Below are 24,301 nucleotides of genomic sequence, written 5' to 3' on the forward strand. Positions count from 1 at the left end.
ACTCTACATAGTTCTTTTCCAATTCTCAAATACGAATTTGTATTTGTGTCTTGTACAGTATTTCATTTATATTTATAAAGCCAACCTTTCAATATCGACATGAACAGTAAGACTTATCACACATATTTTAAAAGGAAAAAACATGTATAATGTTATCCCTGGCAAGACATTTTTTACATTTCTTTGACCTTATCATTACCATGTGATAATGCCAATGATGAAAGAACAAGAATAGCAGACACTGAAGACAGAGGAAAAAGTGGGGAATAAAAGAAAGTGGAATATATGAATGTCTGAAAGTCGAATGGTATGATTTGTTGTCAAAAGAATCACATATACTGGTTAAATGTTGTTGATTAGTGAATTCTAATAGTATGAGGTGAAATATCCATAATGGAATATTTCACATCATGCTATTAGAATTCACTAATCAACAAATTTGTTGATTAATTGGATATACAGTAGTACTTCTACTTATAAACTTAATTCATTCCATGATCAGATTCTTAAGTAGAAAAGTTTATAAGAAGAAGCATTTTTTCCCATAGGAATCAATGTAAAAGCAAATAATGTGTGCCATTGGAGAAACCACAGGGAGAGTGGAGGCCCTGTTTCCTCCCAGGAGATTCCTAGAGAGGCCCCACGGAGGCTTCTCCCTGCCTTTTCCAGTTACAATTTCGGAGGCTCGGGTTTGTAAGTGGAAAATGGTTCTTGAGAAGAGGCAAAAAAAATCTTGAACACCCGGTTCTTATCTAGAAAAGTTCGTAAGTAGAGGCATTTGTAGGTAGACGTACCACTGTATATATAACTGAATCTTTAAATTTTTTTCTCTGTCTCTTTTTAAATTATGTATGTCAGATATGTGGATTCAATGTGAGAATTACATGAGTTTAGATATGTTTGCAGCCTTGCGTTATTTCTAAAAATAACAAAGATGGGGAATAAATAAATAAATACCAAAGAAAGATCAATTTCCCAATCTGAATTCTATCTTAATCAATTCTATTTCACCTAAATAATACCTGACATTACAAGCAGACTAAGAAGTTTAAACTAGTGATCTGTCATAATTCTGGCACATTACTTTGGATAGAATATAATAATAATAATTTATTAGATTTGTATGCCGCCCTTCTCCGAGGACTTGGAGCGGCTCACAACAAGCAGAGAATATGCAACTTTCAACTATCAGGCTTAAAAGCTAAGAACCTGGTAAGGTCAGCTTATCCCAATTCTGATGTACTGAGTTATGTGTTCTGTCTGGGTTCCCCCAGACCTCAACACCAACTGGAAAAAACAGCCAGACACGCTGGTAAAAGCAAAAGTACTTTATAGCTTGAAAAATAAACACAGAGAAAAACCTGTTCTTCCCAACAGGCAGGCTAGGAGACTTTACAGCAGAGTCCTGATGTCCAGACAATACAGCAAACTTCTTGCTGGCACACCCACCACTGTAGAGCATAAGACCCCCACCTTTTTCCCCCAAGGTTTCAGTAGTCAAAGTCACAAACCAGAATTCCAAGACGCCAAAGATCACAGCCAGGTCCCAGGACTCCCAAAGATAATACTCCACAAGCCAGGAAGGGTGGGTCTACCTTTTCAGCCTTTCCAGAGAGCACCACACCCAAACCCAGCTGTTGCCTCTTTAGTGCTGAAAGTACCTAGCCAATTGGTCCCTTCTTTGTGTTGCTCTTCTCTGTCGCAGATCGATTATTGCTTGTGCATTTTCCTCTAAGGAATCCAGGCTGCTTGCTGGGGAGAGCTCCCTCTCGGGGGCCTCTGGCTGTTCCCCCTCTTCCTCAGCCTGGGATTCCTCCTCCTCGTCTGCCTGCACCTCCTGTTCCTCATCCTCCCCCTCTGAGCAGGAAACCGACAGAAGATCAGCCGTTCCCTGAGGGGCCTCGGACGGAATCACAACAGTTATGTGAACAATTATTCCAAATCACCCTGTCCATTCCAATATGATTTTCATGCTGAAATTCATCTAGGACCCCAGTGAACTTGGCTAATGGAGGTGAATCGTTGGAATCTTAAAGGGGTGGATTCTAACTTATGTCGTTGCAGGTTCGCTTCTTCCCCCACCACGTGGCTGTGCCTCGTGAGCGCGATGCTTTGTGAATGCGTGCATACGCTGTGATTAACAATAACCCCCCCATTATATCCCATTAATACAGAGTTAGGTGTTGTTTTAAAATGCAACACCTTTTCTTTCTCCTAAGTCTTTCTGTATTTTTCGTTAGCAAGTCCAGAGAGTTGACAAAGGGTGTTAAGAAATGCTATTGTTCCCTTCTCCAGCACCAGAAAAATTCAATCCAGTCAAATAGATTAAGCAAGAGTATATCAGAATGTGTTTGTCTTCTCAATCTCATCATTAGGGAGCAACTGAAAATGCCTGAACTAATGTTAAGCATAAGATAAAAGGGTTGTTTTTCCCCCGAGAGCAGAATCTGTGAAGCATTACAAAGTGCATCCAACTTGTTTATTTAGAAACATAGAAACATAGAAGACTGACGGCAGAAAAAGACCCCATGGTCCATCTAGTCTGCCCTTTTACTATTTCCTGTATTTTATCTTACAATGGATATATGTTTATCCCAGGCATGTTTAAATTCGGTTACTGTGGATTTACCAACCACGTCTGCTGGAAGTTTGTTCCAAGGATCTACTACTCTTTCAGTAAAATAATACTTTCTCATGTTGCCTTTGATCTTTCGCCCAACTAACTTCAGATTGTGTCCCCTTGTTCTTGTGTTCACTTTCCTGTTAAAAACACTTCCCATGTCCCCCCTTTTCCTTCTGTCCTCCAGACTATACAGATTGAGTTCATTAAGTCTTTCCTGATACGTTTTATGCTTAAGACCTTCCACCATTCTTGTAGCCCGTCTTTGGACCCGTTCAATTTTGTCAATATCTTTTTGTAGGTGAGGTCTCCAGAACTGAACACAGTATTCCAAATGTGGTCTCACCAGCACTCTATGTAAGGGGATCACAATCTCCCTCTTCCTGCTTGTTATACCTCTAGCTATGCAGCCAAGCATCCTACTTGCCTTTCCTACTGCCCGACCACACTGCTCACCCATTTTGAGACTGTCAGAAATCACTACCCCTAAATCCTTCTCTTCTGAAGTTTTTGCTAACACAGAACTGCTAACACAGAATTTATATCCCACATTTTTTTCCATTTGGTTAAAGGCAGCAGTCAGGACTGGATTACAGCCAAATCATTTGCTAAACACAGATCAGAATGGTGCCCCTTGGCCTTCCCATTGCTTAACTGAAAAGACATTAAGACTTAATAAGTGTTGAAGACCAGAACTGAGTGCGGCAGTGAAAGATTATAGGGCTTGATAGATTTGGGGGAGGAGGAGGACCTCTGTGCTACCCTAGTTTTTTTGATGCCTTAAGCCAGTGATGGTAAACCTTTTTTGGTTTGCATGCTAAAATTGGGGGAGGGCAGGGGGGATGCCCCTTTATTTTAACATAGCAACAACCATATTAAGCCATTTGGATCAAGAAGGAATATCTAATACCTTAAACTTTACATGTATAATGGCGCTAACAAACATGATGCATCATTTTGAATTAGATTTTAGTTTGGGAAATTAATAGCATCTCTATTCTATCCCTTGGAAGCAGCTTTGTTCTATTCATAGAATATAATGTTCTATGGGGAGAGGTGGCTCAGTGGCATACAAATCTAATAAATAATAATAATAATAATAATAATAATAATTATTATTATTATTATTATTATTATTATTATTATTAATTAGATTTGTATGCCGCCCCTCTCCGTAGACTCGGGGCGGCTCACAGCATACAATAAGACAATTCATAACAAATCTAATAAATTTAAAAAACATTTAAAAAACCCCATTATTAAACCAGACATACACACAGACACACAATACATAAATTATATAGGCCCGGGGGGAGGGAGGGGGAATGCCTCAATTCCCCCATGCCTGATGGCAGAGGTGAGTTTTAAGGAGATAATAATAATAATAATAATAATAATAATAATAATAATAATAATAATTGCTGAGCTTGTCAATCAGAAATCAGTTGGCAGTTCGAATCCCCAATATAGGTCTCCTGCATGAGCAGGGAGTTGGACTAGATGACCTCCAAGATCCCTTCCAACTCTGTTACTCTTATCTGATTCTTGTATGTTTTCTCCAATAAAGCAGTCACAGATTATCCCATTTTCGTTACCCCATTCCTTAATCCTTGGTCCTTGCAGATTTATCTAAGAGATCTGATCTCGAATCTGACTTTCTCCCTCTTCTGTTTCAGAGACAAAGTTCCACTGGTTTAATTTAACTTATTTGACTTCTATGCTGCCCAATCCCGTGTAGGAAGTTCTTCCTTCAAAATAGAATTGCCACTTTTCCAACATCAGGATATCATCAATTTGTGCTATAGGTGCAATAGGATGCTCAGTTGTATCTTCTCTTTAAAATATATACTGCTAAAAATAAATAAACAGAACACTCAAATAACACATCCTAGATCTGAATGAATGAAATATTCTCATTCAACAGAATGTGAAATTGACTGTCAATCAGTGTTGCTTCCTAAGTGGACAGTTTGATTTCACAGAAGTTTGATTTATTGAAGTTATATTCTGTCTTTTAAGTGTTCCCTTTATTTTTTTGAGCAGTCATATTGTTCACCTCTGGAAATTTTGCGGAGAATAGAATTCAGTAAATTCTATTTCTGTTGCTCTTCCCAGTTCTCCAATCACAAAGCTTAGAATTAATTATCACTTCCTCATCTGTTTAAATGAAACTTTCTGACTGCTTGAAAAGAAGATCATTTTCAACTTCACATTTCTATGATTCAGATTTAATCAGGCTTCTTATACAAATGGCTACAGGAACTAAACTTCTGAAGGGCTGGGAAAAAAAGAATAACTGAATATAATGGAGATCATTTGCGATGTCCAGAAAGTCTCTGTTCTCAAGGCACCTGAAAATATACTTGCCTTCTTACTTGTGTGCATTATTTCTATTTACAGTATTGCCTTTTACAGAGCCTAATGAAATTGTTTTCTTATTCAACAACAAAGGACCTTAAGATGTTACAGTGCTATTTGTCACTCTACCAGAATCAGGTTCCTATTAATCTGCCACTGTCTTTCTATATGTTTTGTCTGAGTCAACATTACCAGATTTCCTAACTTTGTCTGCAAGTTCCCAATAACCTACAGCTTTTAAAACCAACAATGAAATCTTTATCAAGAGAAATGCCATCGAAGTTCATAGTAGAAAAAGATGTTTTACATGTTTTTAATATTAGATTTGTTTCATTGTAATATTGTTTTATTGTTGTTGTGAGCCACCTTGAGTCTTCAGAGAGAGGCGGCATACAAATCTAATAAATTATTATTATTATTATTATTATTATTATTATTATTATTTATTTGCAGTCTGGCTTTGTGGTGTGCTCGCTTCTCTTCTATCTATCTATCCATCCATCCATCCATCTATTGATTTATTGATTGGATTTATAGGCTTCCCCTCTCCGAGGACTCAGAGGACTTCTGCTATGAATGTTCTTCTGACCTCAGATATCTGGCAGCCTTGGTGGATAAGCATACGCCATTTTGGTCAATCTTGTGCCAGGCTTTCCCAGGAGGTGGTGGCAATATCAAGGGACTTGAAGGAGGCTTTCAACGTGTCTTTGTATCCCTTCCTTTGTCCCCCATGTGATCGCTTTCCTTTAGACAGCTCACCATAGAGGAGCTATTTAGGGATGTGATGGTTTGGCATTCTAGCAACATGGCCTGCCCAGTGTGTTTGGGCTTTCATCAACAGGGTGGAAATTGATAGCAGGCCTGCTCTGGAGAGGACCTCAATATCAGGCACCTTATCCTGCTACTGGATCCTCAGAATTCTACGGAGGCAGGTTCTGTGGAAGTGGTTCAATTGCCTAGCATGTCTCTTGTATACAGTCCAAATCTCACTGGCATACAACAGGGTAGTTAGCACTACTGCTTGCTAAGACTTTGAGCTTTGTAGCAAGGCTTATTTCACGTCAGTCCCACACATTGGTCATTAGTCTACCAAATGCAGGGCTTGCCTTGGCGATTCTACAGTTAATCTCAATGTGAATTGTCACCGCACAGGAGAGAGTGCTGCCAAGGTATGTAAATTGGCCCACTGTTTGTAGCTTTTGTCCCTTTACTGTGATGGTGGACTCTTGGTATTTGGCTTTCGGAACTGGCTGATGCATCACTTCGGTCTTCTTTATGTTGATAAGATCAAAGTTGTCACGTTCTGCTGCAAAATTATCCACACTGGCTTGCATTTCCTGCTCTGATTCAGCATTCAGGGCACAGTCGTCAGCAAAGAGGAGGTCACATAGCGCAGTCTCCTTTATCTTGGTGACAGCCTGGAGTCTTCACAGGTTGAACAGTTTCCCATTGATCCTATATCTCAGGCTAACTCCCAAGGAACTGTTCTGGAAGGTATGGCTGAAAACATTATGCTGAACAAGTTCAGTGCCAACATTCAACCTGTTGACACTGTTTGTGATGGAAAAGGCCTGTGAAGATTCTCTGTTGTCCAGCACATGGGCCATCATACTGTCATGAATTTATCAGGGCACCCAAATTTTGACATGATGTGCCACAGGCCTTCACCACTGGCAGTGTCAAAAGCCTTAGTGAGATCCATGAAGGTGGTGTACAATTCACGATTCTTCTCTTGACACTTCTCTTGGAGCTGTCGGGCTGCGAAGATCATGTCCACAGTGCCACACTTTTGCAGAAACCACACTGTGCTTCAGGTAATAGATCCTGTTCCAGGTGGTCAGTCAGGCGGTTCATCAACACTCATGCAAGGATCTTGCCTGAGATGGAAAGCAGTGATATTCCTCTATGATTATCACAGACTTGTCTATTCCCTTTCCTCTTATAGAGGTGTATGATGGACGCATCTTTCTGTTCCTGATGAATGGTCAAGGAAGTATACAAGACCTGGAGACGTGGTGAAGAAATTGTTCTGCAACTTAGCATTTACACTGCAAGCATCAGCTGGAATCTATTCCTCTTAAAGATCAAAAATTCCTAAGATGTGTTGCTTTCGTTCCCTGCAGCAGAATCATGACTGCTGTGCCTGAAGATTACAGGACCCAATCTTTGTGGAGAGAGCAGCAGGTTATAGGCAGGAGCTTATTTGAATAAAGGGAAGGTTCAATTGAGCCACAGGTATAATAACATAGATTTAACTAGACACAAGAACAGATTTTTTCCGAACGCCATCACTCTACTAAACAAATAATTCCCTCAACACTGTCAGACTTTCTACTAAATCTGCACTTCTATTCTACTAGTTTTTCTCATCATTCCTATCACCCATTTTCTCCCATGTTGACTGCATGACTGTAACTTGTTGCTTATATCCTAAGATTTTTATTAATATTGCTTCTTCATTGCTTATTTGACCCCTATGACAATCATTAAGTGTTGTACCACTGAAGCTGACTGTAGATCTGAAGGTCAGTGGTTCAAATCTCATCACTGGCTCAAGGTTGACTCAGCCTTCCATCCTTCCGAGGTGGGTAAAATGGGGACCCGGATTGTGGGGGCAATAGCCTAGCTCTGTTAAAAAAGTGCTATTGCTAACATGTTGTAAGCCGCCCTGAGTCTAACGAGAAGGGCGGCATAAAAATTGAATGAATGAATGAATGAATGAATGAATGAATGAATGAATGAATGAATGAATAAATAAATAAATATTTTATTTTATGTACGCTGAGAGCATATGCACCAAGACAAATTCCTTGTGTGTCCAATCACACTTGGCCAATAAAATTCTATTCTATTCTATTTTATTGTAAATACAAGGTTTATTATTAATGAAAAAAGGCGTCCTGGAAGAAGACCATGGTTCTGCCAAGAAAATGGAATTGCTAAAATCATCAGAACTGATCTCAAACCTACTGCTTTTTTACCTTCAGTCATTCCAATCATTACATGAAATTGTACATACAAATGCACACTCCATTCAAAGTTAATATCCTCTGAATTCGATCTACCATCAACTGTTTTGACTGGCACTACTTTAACAGTCCTTCATAATACGCCAACAATTTTCGCTCTTAAAGCATTTTATTTATGATGAGCTGAAGTATAAAAAACCTATTTTAAAAGGGCAAAGGCTTTTCAAAAAGCACTGGTGCATCTTAAGCAAAGTGCAAAGTAGCAATTACTGGTGACACTAGGTCGAAATATTCTAAGCACAAAAGAAGGAAGAAAAAGTCCCCTGTACCAGGCCCATGACCTATCTAACTCAGTACTTTTGCCATTATAGCCAATCAGAAACCTACAGAAAAACCATAGCATAATCGACCCTCCCATTTATGTTCCCCATGACTTGGTATTCAGACAGTGTGGTTGTATTTGCACACACGTTGAATCACAATGCCACACTTTCACTTAGAATGCTGGACAAATCCAGCCTATGTTGGATCATTGTGTCACATGAATTCTGAAAATTGGGTAAACTGAGCAAGCTATAGTTAAGTTAACCATGAGTAGCTCTGTAATAAGAACACAGCCACTGTCTTTGACATTAGAGATTATACAGTGGTACCTCGACATACGAGTTTAATTCGTTCCAGACCCAAGCTCGTAAGTCGATCAACTCGCATCTCGAACGAATGCCTTTAGACTTTGTTTTTCGCGCCGAGATAACCGGAAGCAAGGAGAATCTTGCACCACCTAGTGGAAGCTCGGCTCGTATCCCGAATTTGAGCTTGGGTGTCGAACAGAAATTTCGCTCGCGTCACGGCTCGTAACTTGGAATACTCGCATGTGGAGCAGCTCGTATCTAGAGGTACTACTGTATAGATATACTATGATTAACACACATTAATTAGCAACCTGATCCACTCACCTGATTTCTTTTTCTAATTAAGTGGCATCTGCATTTTCTTCCCATTGTCCTTTGAGTTATTTGGTTATTATATGTTGTTGTTGGCCTATTTATATTCCATCCATATGTGGGCAGTTCTTCTTCCATAGGTCTATTTAGAACTATCCATGTCTAGCCACCATTACCAGGCTGCTTAAATGTTGCTCTGCCAACCTTTTAAGACTAACAGGCAGCCAAATGGGTCATAGTCTATTGTCAAATATCTTTGAAACTTGTCTACCTTAAAGGTCTGTTGTAAAGTTAAAATTCTGTCCTGATTTCCCAAAGATATAAACTTATAGCTTTCCTCAAACTACCTGCACATTACAGAGGCCACTATAATAGATTAAAAGTAAGTGTATATAAGGCATAATAAACTCAAGGCAATGGGAAGTTGTAGGAAATCTATTGTATTTTATTGAAAAATGCTCTCTGAAGTCAAATTCTACAGCCTTACTGCCTATTAGTGGGCTTTTTTTCATCCCTGGGGCAATCCATCCTGGTTAACAATCTCAGCTCCATCAATACAAACACTGCAGAGTTTTTAAACTAATATTTTTTCAGCATACAATTCCATGGAGAGGCGAACTCGGTGTTTCCATGGCAATACACTGACAGCATCTGCTTGGGAAGTAGCTGAAGGGAGAAATTGGAATAGAATTGCAAATTCCCTACCACCCAGGCAAGGATCTGAAGGAAAGGAAAGGAAACATGACTGCCATTGTGATCTATCACAAGCCTATAATGTTACTTCCATAAGGAATCTTGCCTTGTGCCAAAACAGTGAACTCTTCAGTAGCAACTTAACTCTCATATTAGCTAAATATATCTGAAACTTCCAAAATAGGTATATGCATATTCCATCTAGAATTATTAGCTCGTTTGTCCCTTACAACATCTGGCTATTAAAAGGGAATAAAGTGGCTTCACTACTTCCCAATTCACTCCAAAATAAGATCTAACGTATATCCATATTTTCACAAAGCAGATATGGCAACAACTTTTCTAGGCAAAAGATTTGGCGTAACTTGCCTAGTACCACCTTCAAAAAGTAATGAGTGATTGCATTCATCTATTTAATGATTTCCCAACTGAATAATAATAAGTGAAAATCTCCAGGAGATGGTGTTGGTCTGCACTCAAGCTTTTCAGGAACCACATATGTAGCTCTTCACATTGAAAGGATATACTTCTGTCTACTAAAAAGAAAATCTAAAGTCTCTCTCAGAATTATTCTGTGATGAATGAATTATGTGATTCATTCTGGGATACAAAATTATGTATAATTGATTTAGTTGCAAATTAAATTTCTAAAACTATCCAATTCAGCAGTGGTTGTAGTAACACCCAAACAAACTGCAATACAATAAAGCAGAAAAGGAAAAGATTGCTGTAACAGGAGGAGCAAAATCATACACCACCTCGCATAATTTAGCCTAGGTGGAGACATATTCCAACTTATGGGTGTGTTGAGACCCATTAAAAGAAAATAAGGGTCAAAGTGAGGACTTAGGAGAGTCAACATAAAGAGCTTCTATTATTTTAAGAGCAATCTGGAACTTCACTGCAGACTAGGTCAAATCTATCAAATTGGCAGCCCATGGCTCACAGGCCAGATGTGTCACACACAGGCCACCCTGGCTCCATAAATGCAAAAAAACATTGCAATACATTACAATACATCATGTGGCAGGATCGCGTTTGACAATCAAGGTTTAGATGTTCCTTTGGAGAAAACGTACAACTTCTGCAGGGCTGGAATACATACTATACAGGTAGTCTTATCTGTATTTCTGTTGTAATTGCTATACAGCTCACTTAATAATTCTACTGTGTTGACTAAGCCCGTGTTTCCCAACTTTGGCAACTTGGAGATATTTGGACTTCAACTCCCAGAATCCCCCAGCCAACGAATGCTGGCTGGGGGATTCTGGGAGTTGAAGTCCAAATATCTTCAAGTTGCCAAGGTTGGGAAACACTGGACTAAGCCATAGAGACAATAGGCTAGGAACTTGGTTTTAAAAAGAAAAGGCACAAAAGACAATGAAATTGCAAAGCACACTCATGTGAAAATAGAGCAATGGAGCCTGGAAGTGCTATGGTTTAACCCAGCCATAAATTGAGCATTGCATTAACAACAGATCCCACCATCCTGCTCCTGCCCTCCCCATCTTTTAATTGAGCTACAGTGTTTGATTTCTTGTGTGTATTAACTTATTTATGTTTTTAGTTTGTGTAGTTTTTAACTTTTACAATTGTAAGCCCTCCAGAATTACCTTGAGGTAAGAAGGGCAGCCAATATTGTATTGTATTGTGTATTGGACAAAATAAATAAATAAATAAAATAAATAAACAATAAATTTTAAAAATAAATAAATAAATAAATAAATGGAATGTCAGGATGGTTAACTGGAGCTATCTTATTCTTTCCTAGAAGGACGGTGTTATGTATTAAACTGTGTATATGGTTTCACCCAGGTCCAGCGTCTGAGCGAGAGAATGCTGAAACGCTATTGGTTGATGCATTTGACAGCTCCCTATAAAAGGGCTAATTGTCAGCCTGCAAGTTGCTGTTTGTACAGAGAAGTCGCCTAGAAAAGAAGTTCCTTTTGAAATCTGTCTCCTGTCATTATTCCCACAACTCAACAGTGGTGACAAGGGCTTGGGACCTGGAGAACAAAGAGGATCGGCCTTCAGGCATTGCAAACAGCCAGGCAGTTTTTGGAAAATGCTACTGACATCTCGCCAAGCATGTCTGCCTTCTACCCACCAGCACCTTTCAACCTGGCAAAGGAAAAATGGGAGACATATTTTGCTTTCTAGAAGCTAATTATCTGTTGGGTCTGACAGATAACCAAAAAAGAGCACGCTTCTTAAGTCACTGTGGCCACAATGTGTTCAACACAGCAGAGGCCCTGTCAGCCCCAACCCAAGTACAATCTTTGGACCTCACCTACAAAAAGATATTGACAAAATTGAACGGGTCCAAAGACGGGCTACAAGAATGGTGGAAGGTCTTAAGCATAAAACGTATCAGGAAAGACTTAATGAACTCAATCTGTATAGTCTGGAGGACAGAAGGAAAAGGGGGGACATGATCGAAACATTTAAATATGTTAAAGGGTTAAATAAGGTTCAGGAGGGAAGTGTTTTTAATAGGAAAGTGAACACAAGAACAAGGGGACACAATCTGAAGTTACTTGGAGGAAAGATCAAAAGCAACGTGAGAAAATATTATTTTACTGAAAGAGTAGTAGATCCTTGGAACAAACTTCCAGCAGACGTGGTTGGTAAATCCACAGTAACTGAATTTAAACATGCCTGGGATAAACATATATCCATCCTAAGATAAAATACAGGAAATAGTATAAGGGCAGACTAGATGGACCATGAGGTCTTTTTCTGCCGTCAGTCTTCTATGTTTCTATGTTTCTAATCCATATCAGGGCAGGTCCTGCAAGTGACCCTGAAAGCCCACTAAGCTCTCACTCCATCAAACATCATCCGGCGCTATTAAATCCATCAGAAAATGCAGGAAGGTGGATTCAATATTTTTATTAATTTTTTAAAGATATAAACACACACACACACAACATAAAACAGGTGCTTTGTGATTAGTGCCCACCACCAGACAAACATTCACACCAAATCAAGGGTGTTTCTTGTATACCATTTTAACTCAAGAGCAAGGTTTCTGTTTACATATTATAGAGTGATTCCAATTTATTCCTTGTAGCTTGGTCTCAGATTCTACTCGCCATATATCGTCTTACCCTTGTCCCATCGTCCCATCAATGGTCGCAAATCAGTTTCATTAACCGAATTCATCTTTTATCCATAATCTCAAATTGAATATGGTCCACCATGTACGGGTACCAATTTTGCACTGTCCATTTTGTTGCATCTTTCCAACCCAACACTATTACCGCCTGAGCACTTTCTATCGCTGCTTGTTTTATTTCTCTAAATTCTCCCATCACATTGCTTTTAACTAATACTGCCATTTCCTTAGTAATTATCCATCATATATTTAACATCCTATTAATATCCTCTTGCACTTTTTCCCATAAATTCTGCACTACCGGGCATTCCCAAAACATATGCATGAACACTCCTTAGCAAATGCAGGAGGGTGAGACAATAAACTAATATACCGCTGCCCTCCATAAAGCCACAGGTCACTGTGAATTCAGAGACCTCAATGGTGTTTTGTTTGACCAACTTATTTGCAGCACCCAAGGCATCCACTTCCAATGCTGACTGCTTGCAAGAATGAATTTGAACCTGGCTATCACTCTGGACAAAGCCACAGTGGCAGAATAATTGACTAAAGCTGCGGAATCCCTTCACAAATTTGTTGCTTCCAGAGCTGAAGCCTTAGTGCACAAAGGGATCTACGAGGACTCGGTTAGCAGCCAAAGATTGATCGGGAATTTGACAAAGTGATCTGGCAGGGGATTCTTGAACTGGTCGACCATGGTAAATGGGAGACTTCAATAGTGACAACCGTTAAAGGGGATGGCACCATCAGGATATGCATGGATTACAAATGCACGCTGAGTAAGGCATTGCAGCAGAGTGCCTATCCGGTGCCGGTTGTGCACCATCTACCGCATTCCCTAGGGCCAGGGGTAGGCAAAGTTGGCTCTTCTATGACTTGTGGACTTCAGCTCCCAGAATTCCTGAGCCAATCATGCTAGCTCAGGAATTCTGGGAGATGAAGACCACATGTAATAGAAGAGCCAACTTTGCCTACCTGGCTGCCTTTTTGCAAAACGTGACTTGGTGCAGGTGTACCAACAGCTGCCAGTAGATGGTGCTACTGCTGAGACACAGACCATTGTGATTCATGGCGGGGTGTCACAGGCTGCAGTTTGGAGTCACTATGGCTCCACGGTTGTTCCAGAGTGTAATGGAACACCTATTGCAGAAGATTCCCACGGTTATGTCATATTTTGACGACATCCTGATCTCAGTCTGTGACCCCGACCAGCTCTATTCCTGAGTCAGAATGGTCCTGTCAAAACTGTGTGCTGCTGGGGGTGTCTGAAGTTGCATTTTGGGGTTATCGAGTAGATGGCAATGCTTATACTCTACAGAAAGCAAGCTCAGGCCCATCTACAGCACGCCCATTCCAAAGAATCAAACCAAGATCCAGGTCTTGCTTGGGCTCCTCAATTTTTATAGCCTTTTTCTGACGAACCAGGCTACCACTGCCAATCCATTGCACAGACTCCTAGCAAATTCCTTGAGTTTGAGGGCTCAGGGAAGCCAAGGTCTTTAAGGCCGTCAAGCAACTTCTGATAACTGATAGTTTCCTGATACAGTATAACACCATTCTGCCCCTGGTCCTAGCATGTGACACTTCCCCTTTCGTCGTTGGGGCAGTATTGAGCCACAAACTCTCAAATGGAATTGAAGCTCCAATCGCTTACTACTCAAGGACCCTGTCCAGTGTGGAGAGAAGCTATAGCAAAGCTGGACATTGACTGCCATGACTGAGGTAAAGAAATTCCATGAATATCTTTTTGGGAGGGATTTTGAATTGGTAACAGACTGCAAGCCATTGCTGGGAATGCTTGCAGGTTACCGCCCCATCACGGTGGCCTTGTCTTCTTATTTCTCCAGGTGGGCCATCATTCTGTTTGCCTACTCCTATCGGCTAGTGCACCAGCCCAGAAAGGACATGGGCAACACAGATGCTCTGAGCAGGTGGCCATTGCCCGACTTGCTAACTGACATTCCTTTGGAAGCTCTGGTCCTCCTCATTGACCTTGCAGACTCTGGCCTCATCACCTCAGCTGAGGTGGCTAGAAGAATGGACTCACTCAAGATTGTTTTAAACTGGGTGTGGAGGGGGTGGCCGAAGGACCTTGTCAGAACCGAATTAAAGTCCTTCGCACAGAGGCAGCACGAACTGCCAGAACAAGGACGTACAGAGAAGTTGCCTAGTAAATAAGTTCCTTTTGAAGTCTGTCCTTGGTTCTATGTGTTACTTGAAAACTGACTTTTAATTTCTTAAAGATAAACATGTAGTTTACAATTATTTTTTAAAAATGGATTTTCGCATACTGGAACACACAAATCTCCCGTGAAGAACTACGGCAGGGTTATGGAAAACTTTTTTGAATTTGAAACACTGGAGCTTGGAAGATTTGTTTCAAGTTAAAACTGAAAAGAGCAACTCATTTGCAGCTGAGAACATTTTAGATTCAAAACATTTTGCACATCCCTAATCTACAGAATAGAATGGCCTGAAGAAAAAATCAAGAAAAGACATCACTTAAGTCATCTGAATCAGGTTCTTCCTTGTCATAAAAATGTGAGGTGTAAAAAGTTTCTTATTTTGAAAACAAAGACCATCATTAGAACTCAGGGCTACCCGCCGGATGAACACTATGATAATACAGATGATAAAGTTTCTGTAACTCAGAAACTTTATTTTTAAAAAGGTGCAGCTGACTATTCTGGAAGAAGTTGTGTGTCAATTGATAGGCTTGTCTTTAACAATAACATAGGAACCCACTGTAACACGGCTGCTCTATCGTATCTACCTAGCACCGTGTAAAGAAAATGAAATGCACAGGCTGAATGTGATTGAAATGGCTGCTTCCCATCCCAGCACTGCTTTGCTGGTGACATTGCAATGAAAAATCACCATGCTGGTTGGCCTGATTGCTTCCTTTTCAGGCTTACCAAAGCAGCATGGGAAACAGCCACAATGCAAGAGCTCCTACCCATTCAGAGTTGGACCCGTGAGGTCACCCAACTCTTTCATACAAGAGATGTTGTTGTCTTTGCAACAAATGCTTGTCTTTGGCTTGATTGTCAGCTGACCAGATGTCATCTGCTTAAGGCCAGCGACATGATGGTGGCTGTATTTCTACCTAGAATGTATAGATCGATTCCCCCCACTTCCTGGGTTGCTATAGTAGTAATTGCTGCCTTGACTTTGTGCTTACTAGCATTAGCTGAGAACCAAGTTAGCATTTATTTCAGATGCATCCACATGATTTTGTTTTAACAGTTACATTTTTATTTTAGAATAAAATACCATTAAGAATAGCAAGTGGTATCTAGCAATCTGTCTGCAGTGTTAGCTGCTCACCAAATGCTCTCTCGGTGCCTTTCTTTAGAGAGAATTATCCATGAACTTTTCCAGCTTGGTATTTATTTCTGAAGCTAGGACACCAGGGGACCTATTTGTTAAAGAAAGAGGCCCATATATTTGGTGAAAGGCAGTCAAAAAAGCATCGGAACAGCTCTTGCTCTATCTCCTAACATGCTGCCTCCCCCAGATTTGCCAAAGAAAAACAAAGCTCAAAGCTATAAACAAAGTTTACTTGGCTAGCTAACTTCCTTAGTGATACTAAAGGAAACAAGGGCAGCATCTGCTCAAAGAACCACAGAATTGTGGTACCCTGAACTATGCAAATACATTAAAAATGTGAAGCACAGGCAAGAGGGAGATATTAAACTTTGGAGAGTCTTTTCAAAAGGTTCAGTGCAGATTTTTAGAGCAAGATGCAGTTACCTTAAGGATGTTATATACTCCTTTTATTATATCTTCTCAGCTTATCAGAATGCAGTGCTGGTCTACCTTTAGGCATGAAAAGCTGATTGTTTGAAATAATGAAAACTGTTTTTTAGTTACTGTCTTATTGCTTTCTATTATTAGGGAGGGAATGTGAGCCAGTATGGTCTAGTAGTTAAGGCATCAAGATAGAAACTGGAAGACTGTGAGCACTAGTGGTGCCTTAAACATAAAAGCCAGCTGGGTGTCTTTGGGCTAATCACTCTGTCTCAGCACACAATGTCAGGCTTGGTGACAAGCCAATCAGTCAATTCCTGGGGCAACCAATGGATGAACACATGGTTGATTTCATACCTTCCTGCAAAAAAAAAAAGTGAACCCTGCAGGAAAAGCACTAAGAAGAATAAAAAATACTAGAGAGGGAAAGATACTAATAGAATTTACTGCTAAAGATTTCACACTAATTTAATCTGAGCTGGATACTGTACTCTGTACTTGGCTTCAAAACAGTTATCATTTGTTGTTTGCTTCACATAAAATATCTCAAGTTGGTCCTACTTGCAGTTTACCCTAACCCTAATCTTACTTCAGAGTTAGAGAGATACTTATTGGATCAATTCAGGTATTTCACAAACCATTCATTCAGAATTCAAATTACTGTTTTGAACATCAAACATGCAGAAAGGATAAGTATGGTTTTTTTCTGTTGTTTCAATGATTGCTTCATAGATTCCTGAGTCTTGTCTCCATAGAGTAGCATACACATATCACTTAAGTATGATTTGCTTATTTGGATATCCTATCAAATTCTATTAATACATTATTTTTATTGTGCCTTGACAGACAATTAAAAATAAATGTTTTTCAGTTTGAACCCCTAATAGAAGGGGGGAAAACTAGAAAAGAAGACATCAAATAAAAGGCAGAAGATTAGTAGAATCATCCATGAACACCAGCTAACAGTCAGAAGACATAATGAAAACTCCTTAGTCTCACAATAGATAAACAGACTCAACCTTAATTTCAACTGGAAACATGGTGAGCAACCTAGACCAAGCTAAATAAATAAATAAAAATGCTGGGGAGATCCTGGAAGTTTGGTGTTCAGACAAATCAGCCAACAATTGACATACAGAAATAAACTATATTTGCATACAATTCAAAACAGATAATATAAAAGCTCAGGGGGAAAAAACACAAGACCAGAACACTCTGGTAGTCAATACCCAGATAAAGAAGAATTAACATCAAGCAAACAATCAGGAGGAAAATAAAATCCTAATCATGGAACTACCAAGATCCCATTAAAACAGGCTGGACAAGTACAGGTATTCTATATAAACAGGCAGTAAACACCATACTCACTTGCACTGATGATGTTACCTACTTCAGTAATGAAATGTCTCCAAGCATACAATCAAGCTCAGAGAGCATTAAGGATTCCATAGTTTGGCTGTCATTCTAAACCTTGATTTTCATTCATCATAAAGTCTGGATCGAGGCATGACTTTATTCTTAGCAATGCATTAAGCATCAGAGCAAAGCCAATTTTCATGCTATACATGAACATCTGTATTCTTCCCAAGTACTGCATGAATTTATGGAGAAGTTTTAACTTTCCAAGCAAGCATTTGCAGATACAACCAGCATCAATTACTGCAGCCAGGAAAGTGTCACCATCATCCCAGGAATTGCTTCAGGCTATATGTATGATCACCAAACTCATAATTTACATCAGCCATCCCATTTCCATATATAAAATGTGAAACAGCCCTAACTGAATTAGCAGTCTAGCAACCTGGCTCCTTCTTACATTTGCTTTTGCTTTAAATAATAAAGCAAAACATATCTGCATAGATAGCTGTGTATCACTTCATGAACTGCACCGTGCTAAAGGTTCTTTGGAAGTCTAAAAATAAAGAGTGCATTATAGTAAACATCTAAAACAGCATAGTATTGGCATTTAGATTTATATACTGCTTCACAGTGCTTTACAGCCCTCTCTCTGTGGTTTACAGAGAGTAAGCCTATTTCCCCCAACAATCTGGGTCCTCAGACCTTGGAACAATGGAAGGCTGAATCAACCTTGAGCCTACTGAGATTTGATCTGCCAAACTGCTGGCAGTCGATGATCAGCAGAAGTACTGTAGCTTGCAGTACTGCAATCTAACTGTGCTACCAAGGCTCTACAGTGTTCCCTCGATTTTCGCGGGGGATGCGTTCCAAGTCGAATTTCCGCGAAGTAGAGATGTGGAAGTAAATACACTATTTTTGGCTATGAACAGTATCACAAGCCTTCTCTTAACACTTTAAACCCCTAAATTACCATTTCCCATTCCCTTAGCAACCATTTAGATTATTACTCACCATGTTTATTTATTAAAGTTTATTTTAAAAAAATATTTATTAAAGGCGGACGAAACTTTGGCGATGACATATGACGTCATCGGGCGAGAAAAACCGTGGTATAGGGGGAAAAACCGCAAAGTATTTTTTAAATAATATTTTTGAAAAACCGTGGTATAGATTTTTGGCGAAGTTCGAACCCACGAAAATCGAGGGAACACTGTATAATTATTTTATAATTATTATTTATTTTATAAATTATTTTCCTCTCTCTTACATATTTTGATTGTTGGACCAACAAAATGAGTAGTAACCACGTTAGCTAAGCAAGTGCTTGGACTTTAACTGGTCAGATGATGGGAGAATTTTAAAATCTGTACAGTACTTTCTATAATAGTAGGAGTAGATATGGGAGTAGGGGTAATTTTTCCCTACCACAATTCCTCTTTAAACAAGAAAATCTATATAGCATGCTATCAATCTCTGTATGTCTCAGGATACAGAGGAGGAGAAGGAAGAGTCATGTATTAATATTATCCATAAATTCACAAAGTATTCCTGAAACCATTGCATTCTCCCTCTGCCAGGTTTGACCTGAGCAAGCAAGAGTTACAAGAAATGACAGCATTGCAACTACAAGTAACAAACTAGATGCCTCTTGTCAGCACAGCATGGTGCCCATTCTTGGTATTATGCATCCCTGGTATTAAGAGCAGAATCTTGTGTGTGTGGATGGCGCACACACCAAGTGATGGGCAGACTCCATTCATCTATGCTCCCCAAGCAACTCCTTATGGCTGAGGCATAATAATGACTTCAGTGAGGGCAATTAAGGTGCCAAAGAAGGAAATGCCATTAAAGAAGACATCACGCAGGGCTGCTAGGAGAGTTCACCAAGGCGGCTTTGTTGTGCACAGAGGTGTCCACAGGCATATGACCTAATTACGCTTAATCTGAGAGCATTAATTGGTTTGTAGGAGGAACAACAATAGGAGGGGTGGGTTGCCCTGTACATGATCCTCCAGATGCACAACAGGCCAGATATCCTCAAAGCCTAGAATATGGCTACTTCCAGCCCACAGCAGCTGTAAGTCCTGGCAGGGGAGGCTGTAACTGTCACTGGACTGTCTCATTTCGGTCTCCAGAAGGATGGATTATTCCCCCACATCTGGCTTTGATGAGCACAGAGGGAACAAAGCTCAAGCTAGCAAGGGGGCAGCCAAAGGAAGGAAAGTCACCTGCTTGCTGTGAAAGTCCAGCCTTAGTCACTTTCCAAAGTATAAATCTCACCAGAATGCCGCAGTGTTACCGTATCAAATGAAACGTTCATGGCGCTCCTGCTAGTGTCATTCAAGTCAGGTGTAGTGTCGCCCTGCCCTGCAAGGGGAGTCCCTCCTCTTTGCTTCTGATTCATCTTTTTGCTCATACAAACCTTGCCTTGGGATATTCTAAGCCTGTTTTCATTCCCCACTAGGTTACTGTTCTGCCGGCGTGTCCCAACCACCCGTAATTACAGGGTAATTAGTCCAAAAAGACACACACCACATGATAGAAGGAAAACCAAAAGTCTTTATCAACAGAAAAGCAGAAAAAACTCCCTTTTTAAATGGCAAAGGGATTTTCTGGTACAGTAGTCCCTCACCTATCGCTGGTGTTACGTTCCAGACCTGGCCGCGATAGGTGAAATCCGCAATGGGGAATTTATCGACTGATAGTACTTATTTAAGTATTTATATTGTAATTGTTTGGTAAGTTTTCATTGTTTTAAGTGTTTATAAACCCTTCCCACACAGTATTTATTTTAGATACAGTATTTAAATACAGTATTTACAATTTTAGATTTATTTTTTTAAAAAAAACCTGCCGATCGAGTTCGGCGGGCTGTTTAAATCTGCCGATCGACTTCCTCAGAAACCCGCGATGAAGTGAAGCCGCAGTAGGTGAAGCGTGGTATAGCGAGGGACTACTGTACACACAGGTTAAATGCAATCCAATTTCTGGGAAATTGAGTCCAATTCCAAAAATCCAGAAATTACACACACAGTCTTGAACAGGGAAACAACAAACCATGATCTTGACGAACTATGAATCAGATAAACTTCCACGAGGCTAAACCAGCAAGCTGCTCTTTTTATCTGTCACACTAATTACAGCAGCCCCACCCAACCACAGGTGGCCTCACTTATCTCCTGTAATAATCCTTCAGTTGTTCTCTCCTATGCATCATTCTACACATGCATGGGTCCGTCATAAGTTCTTGTTCAGAATCCAGGGATGATAAAGATGATTGATATCCTCCTGGGCTGTCTGCCAAACTCCCCTCTTCCCTGCCACTCACGCTTCCTTCGTCAGAGGAGACTTCGTCAGGAGATTCTATCGGGAGCAAAACAGGCCTGTGGCATGTGGATGTTTCCCCCACATCCACCTCCACATTCCTTGAGGCAGGAGCTGGGCCAGATCCAACCACAACAGGTTACCTTATGTTTAAATCTATAAAAGTGTATCCACTGCAGTGTATCCATTTATAATAATGAAAACTATCCTGTTATCTTGCTTTCTTTTTTATAATTCAACTACTTTCAATAGTTAGCAATATATGTCAAATATATGTTACTAAGTTATCTACAATAGGCTACTGAGAATGTATCTAGTTAATATCACTATACAGATCTGTCTCGCACTTGCCCGCTTCCTATTATGTTTTTTAACTTTATGTCTTTGTATATTTGTCTATATATGTAAATTTTTTTTTAAAAAAATTTTTTTAAAGTGTATCCACTGCACCAAGCAGCATACCATCTATCTGGCTTGAGGACATGCAATGCTTGGAGGGAGTGCGGTGGGGTGGAGGTGGCAGGGGACTTTGGAAGAGTGGCGGATTGAAGCTTTGAGAACCAGGGATGGATGCAGAACCAGCAGGAAGTGAAGAACGGACAGCATAGAGCTTGGGGGGAGGCTGAATGGGGTATCAGTGCTTTCCACCAGACTTTAATCATTAACCGCTCATAGAGTTTTCATCTAGTTCTTAAAGAGAAACCAAAAGAAGCCCAGGTACGAGAGGTAATGTTCTATCCAGTAGCAGTGAGTCCCCCTGGCCCACATATCCCTCTCCCCTGCCTAAACTGCACAATCCAGCCCTTTGCACTTTCTGATGAATTATTCAGTATGCCTCCCACCTTTGCTTCCTTCTGCACCCCTTTCCATAGTTGCAGACACCTTCAAGCCTCAGACCCATTCTAATCAGCAGAGGAAATGAGCCTTAATAGTTCTACCATCACTAAATTATTCCTAAGAATTTCACAAGCAGCAGAGATCAAAGATGCCCACCCGATTTCTCCTTTATTTTCTAAGGCTTCAGGCAATTAGTAAGAAAGAAGTCGAAATGGGTTTCATTGACCCACAGGATTAGTTATTTCCCCAAGTAGTTTCCTCTCGCTTTCTTACAACCCCTAGTTAAACTCCCGAAAGGAGGTGGAAGGGAGCTAACTGGGTAGTGCCCTCAGCCTTGCAGGCTCCTTAGGGAGAAGCAGCCTCCAGCCCACAATCACCATTTAGTTTTGAGCCCTCGCGTATTTACTGCAGTCTCCATACAACACTGGTACATTCTTGCTATACGCTTTGCCTGTCAAAGAGGTTTGCAAACCAACCCAGAAAGGGCATTTACAAAAGGGCAGAGAGCGATATGATGGCGCCAGCCAGTTCCAGCGATGTAAACGCCTCGTCTCCATTCCTCCTCCTCCTCCTCCTCCTCTCCCATTTTCACAAAAATCTCCTCAGGGCCACCCTCCTTCCAAAGCAGGTGTCTGTGTAGTTCCGTTTTCCCCAGCCTGGCGCCCTTTGGATGCTTTGGGTGAAAGCTCCCGCTATCCCCACTGGAGCTCCCCACACACGCGCGTCTGAGGTAGCGCCTCGTCTGAGGCGATTACACATCTGAGGTAATGCCAACAGACAACAGTTTTCATGGAAAGCTCTGGGAAATGACCAGCCCCCCCCCCGAAGATTCACACCCGCCTCACGAAAGCACAACCAAGCGCACGCACACACACACACACACCTCCTTCTACACACAAACACACAAAAATATCCCCGAACAACGAAGCTGGAGACTACAAGAAAGTTGCCTAGCGGGGAATCTTGCGCGCTATTCGCGTTCTGAGGGAAAACGCCACCCCGAGTCTGCGCCTCGCGGGAGCGCCCGCGCCCCCTGCCCCGAGTAGAAGGGGAGGACGGGGGGTGTTCCTGGCTTCGTGCAGACCCGGCGGTTTGAAGAGGGGGCCATTGCCGCACACGGGAGCGCGCCACGGCTGCCTAACAAAGGCAACCGAGGGAATTGTTCCCGAAGCCCCAGTGGGACGCTCGGAGTCGGTGGCCCAACTTCCTCCCCCGCGTTCCGACTTCCCCAGAGGGACCTTTGTCTCGGCCGCCTCAGGGACCGGAGCCAGGCATCCTAAGCTGTCGGAGCGCGGCTGGGCTCCTTTGTCAGGGGGCGGGAGGGGAAGCGCGACTGGAGCTAAACGCGGCAAACCAAACGCCTCCCGAGTGGCCCTTCGGCGGTGGCGGGGGGGGGGGGGAGAGCGAGTGCCGAGAGCCTCCAGCGTTCCCGAAGCGACGGCGCGTCCCACTCGGTCCGGCGGCGACACTTACAGCCTCTCTGCGCTCCTCGGGATGTTCTTAGGGATAGCGCGGAGCCCCAGCCCGTGACAGTCTACCGTGGTGCCGCTGCAGGCGCACGCTGTGGGGCAAGCGCTCGCCCGGACGCGGCAAACGGCCGCCCAGGCCAAGAGGCAGGCTCCCGCCCGCAGCCACACGCCGCCTGACCCTGCTCGCCGCTTCGGAGCCATGCCGCCCGCCCGCCTGCCTGGGCAAGCCTGCTAGCGAGGAGCTGCCCCGCACATTCTCTCTCGCGGCGGCGCGGTTTGGGCTAAGAGCGCGGCGTGGAGCAGCTCGTTGTGTCTGACGCAAGCGGAGGATGCCAGGTTCTGTCGCGCCTTTGCGCGTCCGGAACGCGGAACTCGGGCCACGGGCGAAACGGGCTCTCCCTTCCCCTCTCTCCCCCTCTCTCGCTGAAATACACACACGCATACGCGCGCACACACACACACGCACACAGAGACAGAAGGAGCGCTCATCCATCAATCCCAGATGGCAGGAGCAGCCTTGGCTCCACCTCTCTCCCCCCCCCCCCCACCCCACCCCCACCCCCTTAGCTCGCTCTCTGCACTCGCCTCGGGCGCAGAGATGCAACACCCACCCACCCCATCCCCGCCGCAACAAACAGTGAGGAGAACGGGACCGGGAAAATACAGAGAGAAGCAGAGGGACGAGGCTTCAAAAACTCTTGCAAAAGTTAAAGGCGCTCAAACCTGTACGGGAGTGAGCGCTGTTGCCAGGCATCCTCACAAACCGCACAGAATCACCACAGGCACCAAAATCACCACACACACCTTCCAGAGGAGAAATCATATCCTGAGCAGGAATGGTGTAATTTTAGTATAACTTC

At 41.9% G+C, this 24,301-nt stretch overlaps 1 protein-coding gene across 3 annotated transcripts in view; it reads right to left on the reverse strand.

Annotated features, from left to right (window-relative positions):
• Positions 1–23,817, reverse strand: part of SLIT1 (slit guidance ligand 1) — a 204,654-nt gene extending 180,837 nt beyond the window's left edge. For all 3 annotated transcript variants that reach the window (XM_070752899.1, XM_070752898.1, XM_070752900.1), the window contains exon 1: positions 23,446–23,817. In XM_070752899.1, coding sequence (XP_070609000.1) covers positions 23,446–23,642 — 197 coding nt within the window. In that variant the 5' untranslated portion in view covers positions 23,643–23,817. The remainder of the gene's footprint in view (positions 1–23,445) is intronic.
• Positions 23,818–24,301: the final 484 nt, after the last annotated feature.

Source organism: Erythrolamprus reginae, chromosome 5, assembly GCF_031021105.1.
Source record: "Erythrolamprus reginae isolate rEryReg1 chromosome 5, rEryReg1.hap1, whole genome shotgun sequence".
Lineage (NCBI taxonomy): Eukaryota > Metazoa > Chordata > Lepidosauria > Squamata > Dipsadidae > Erythrolamprus > Erythrolamprus reginae.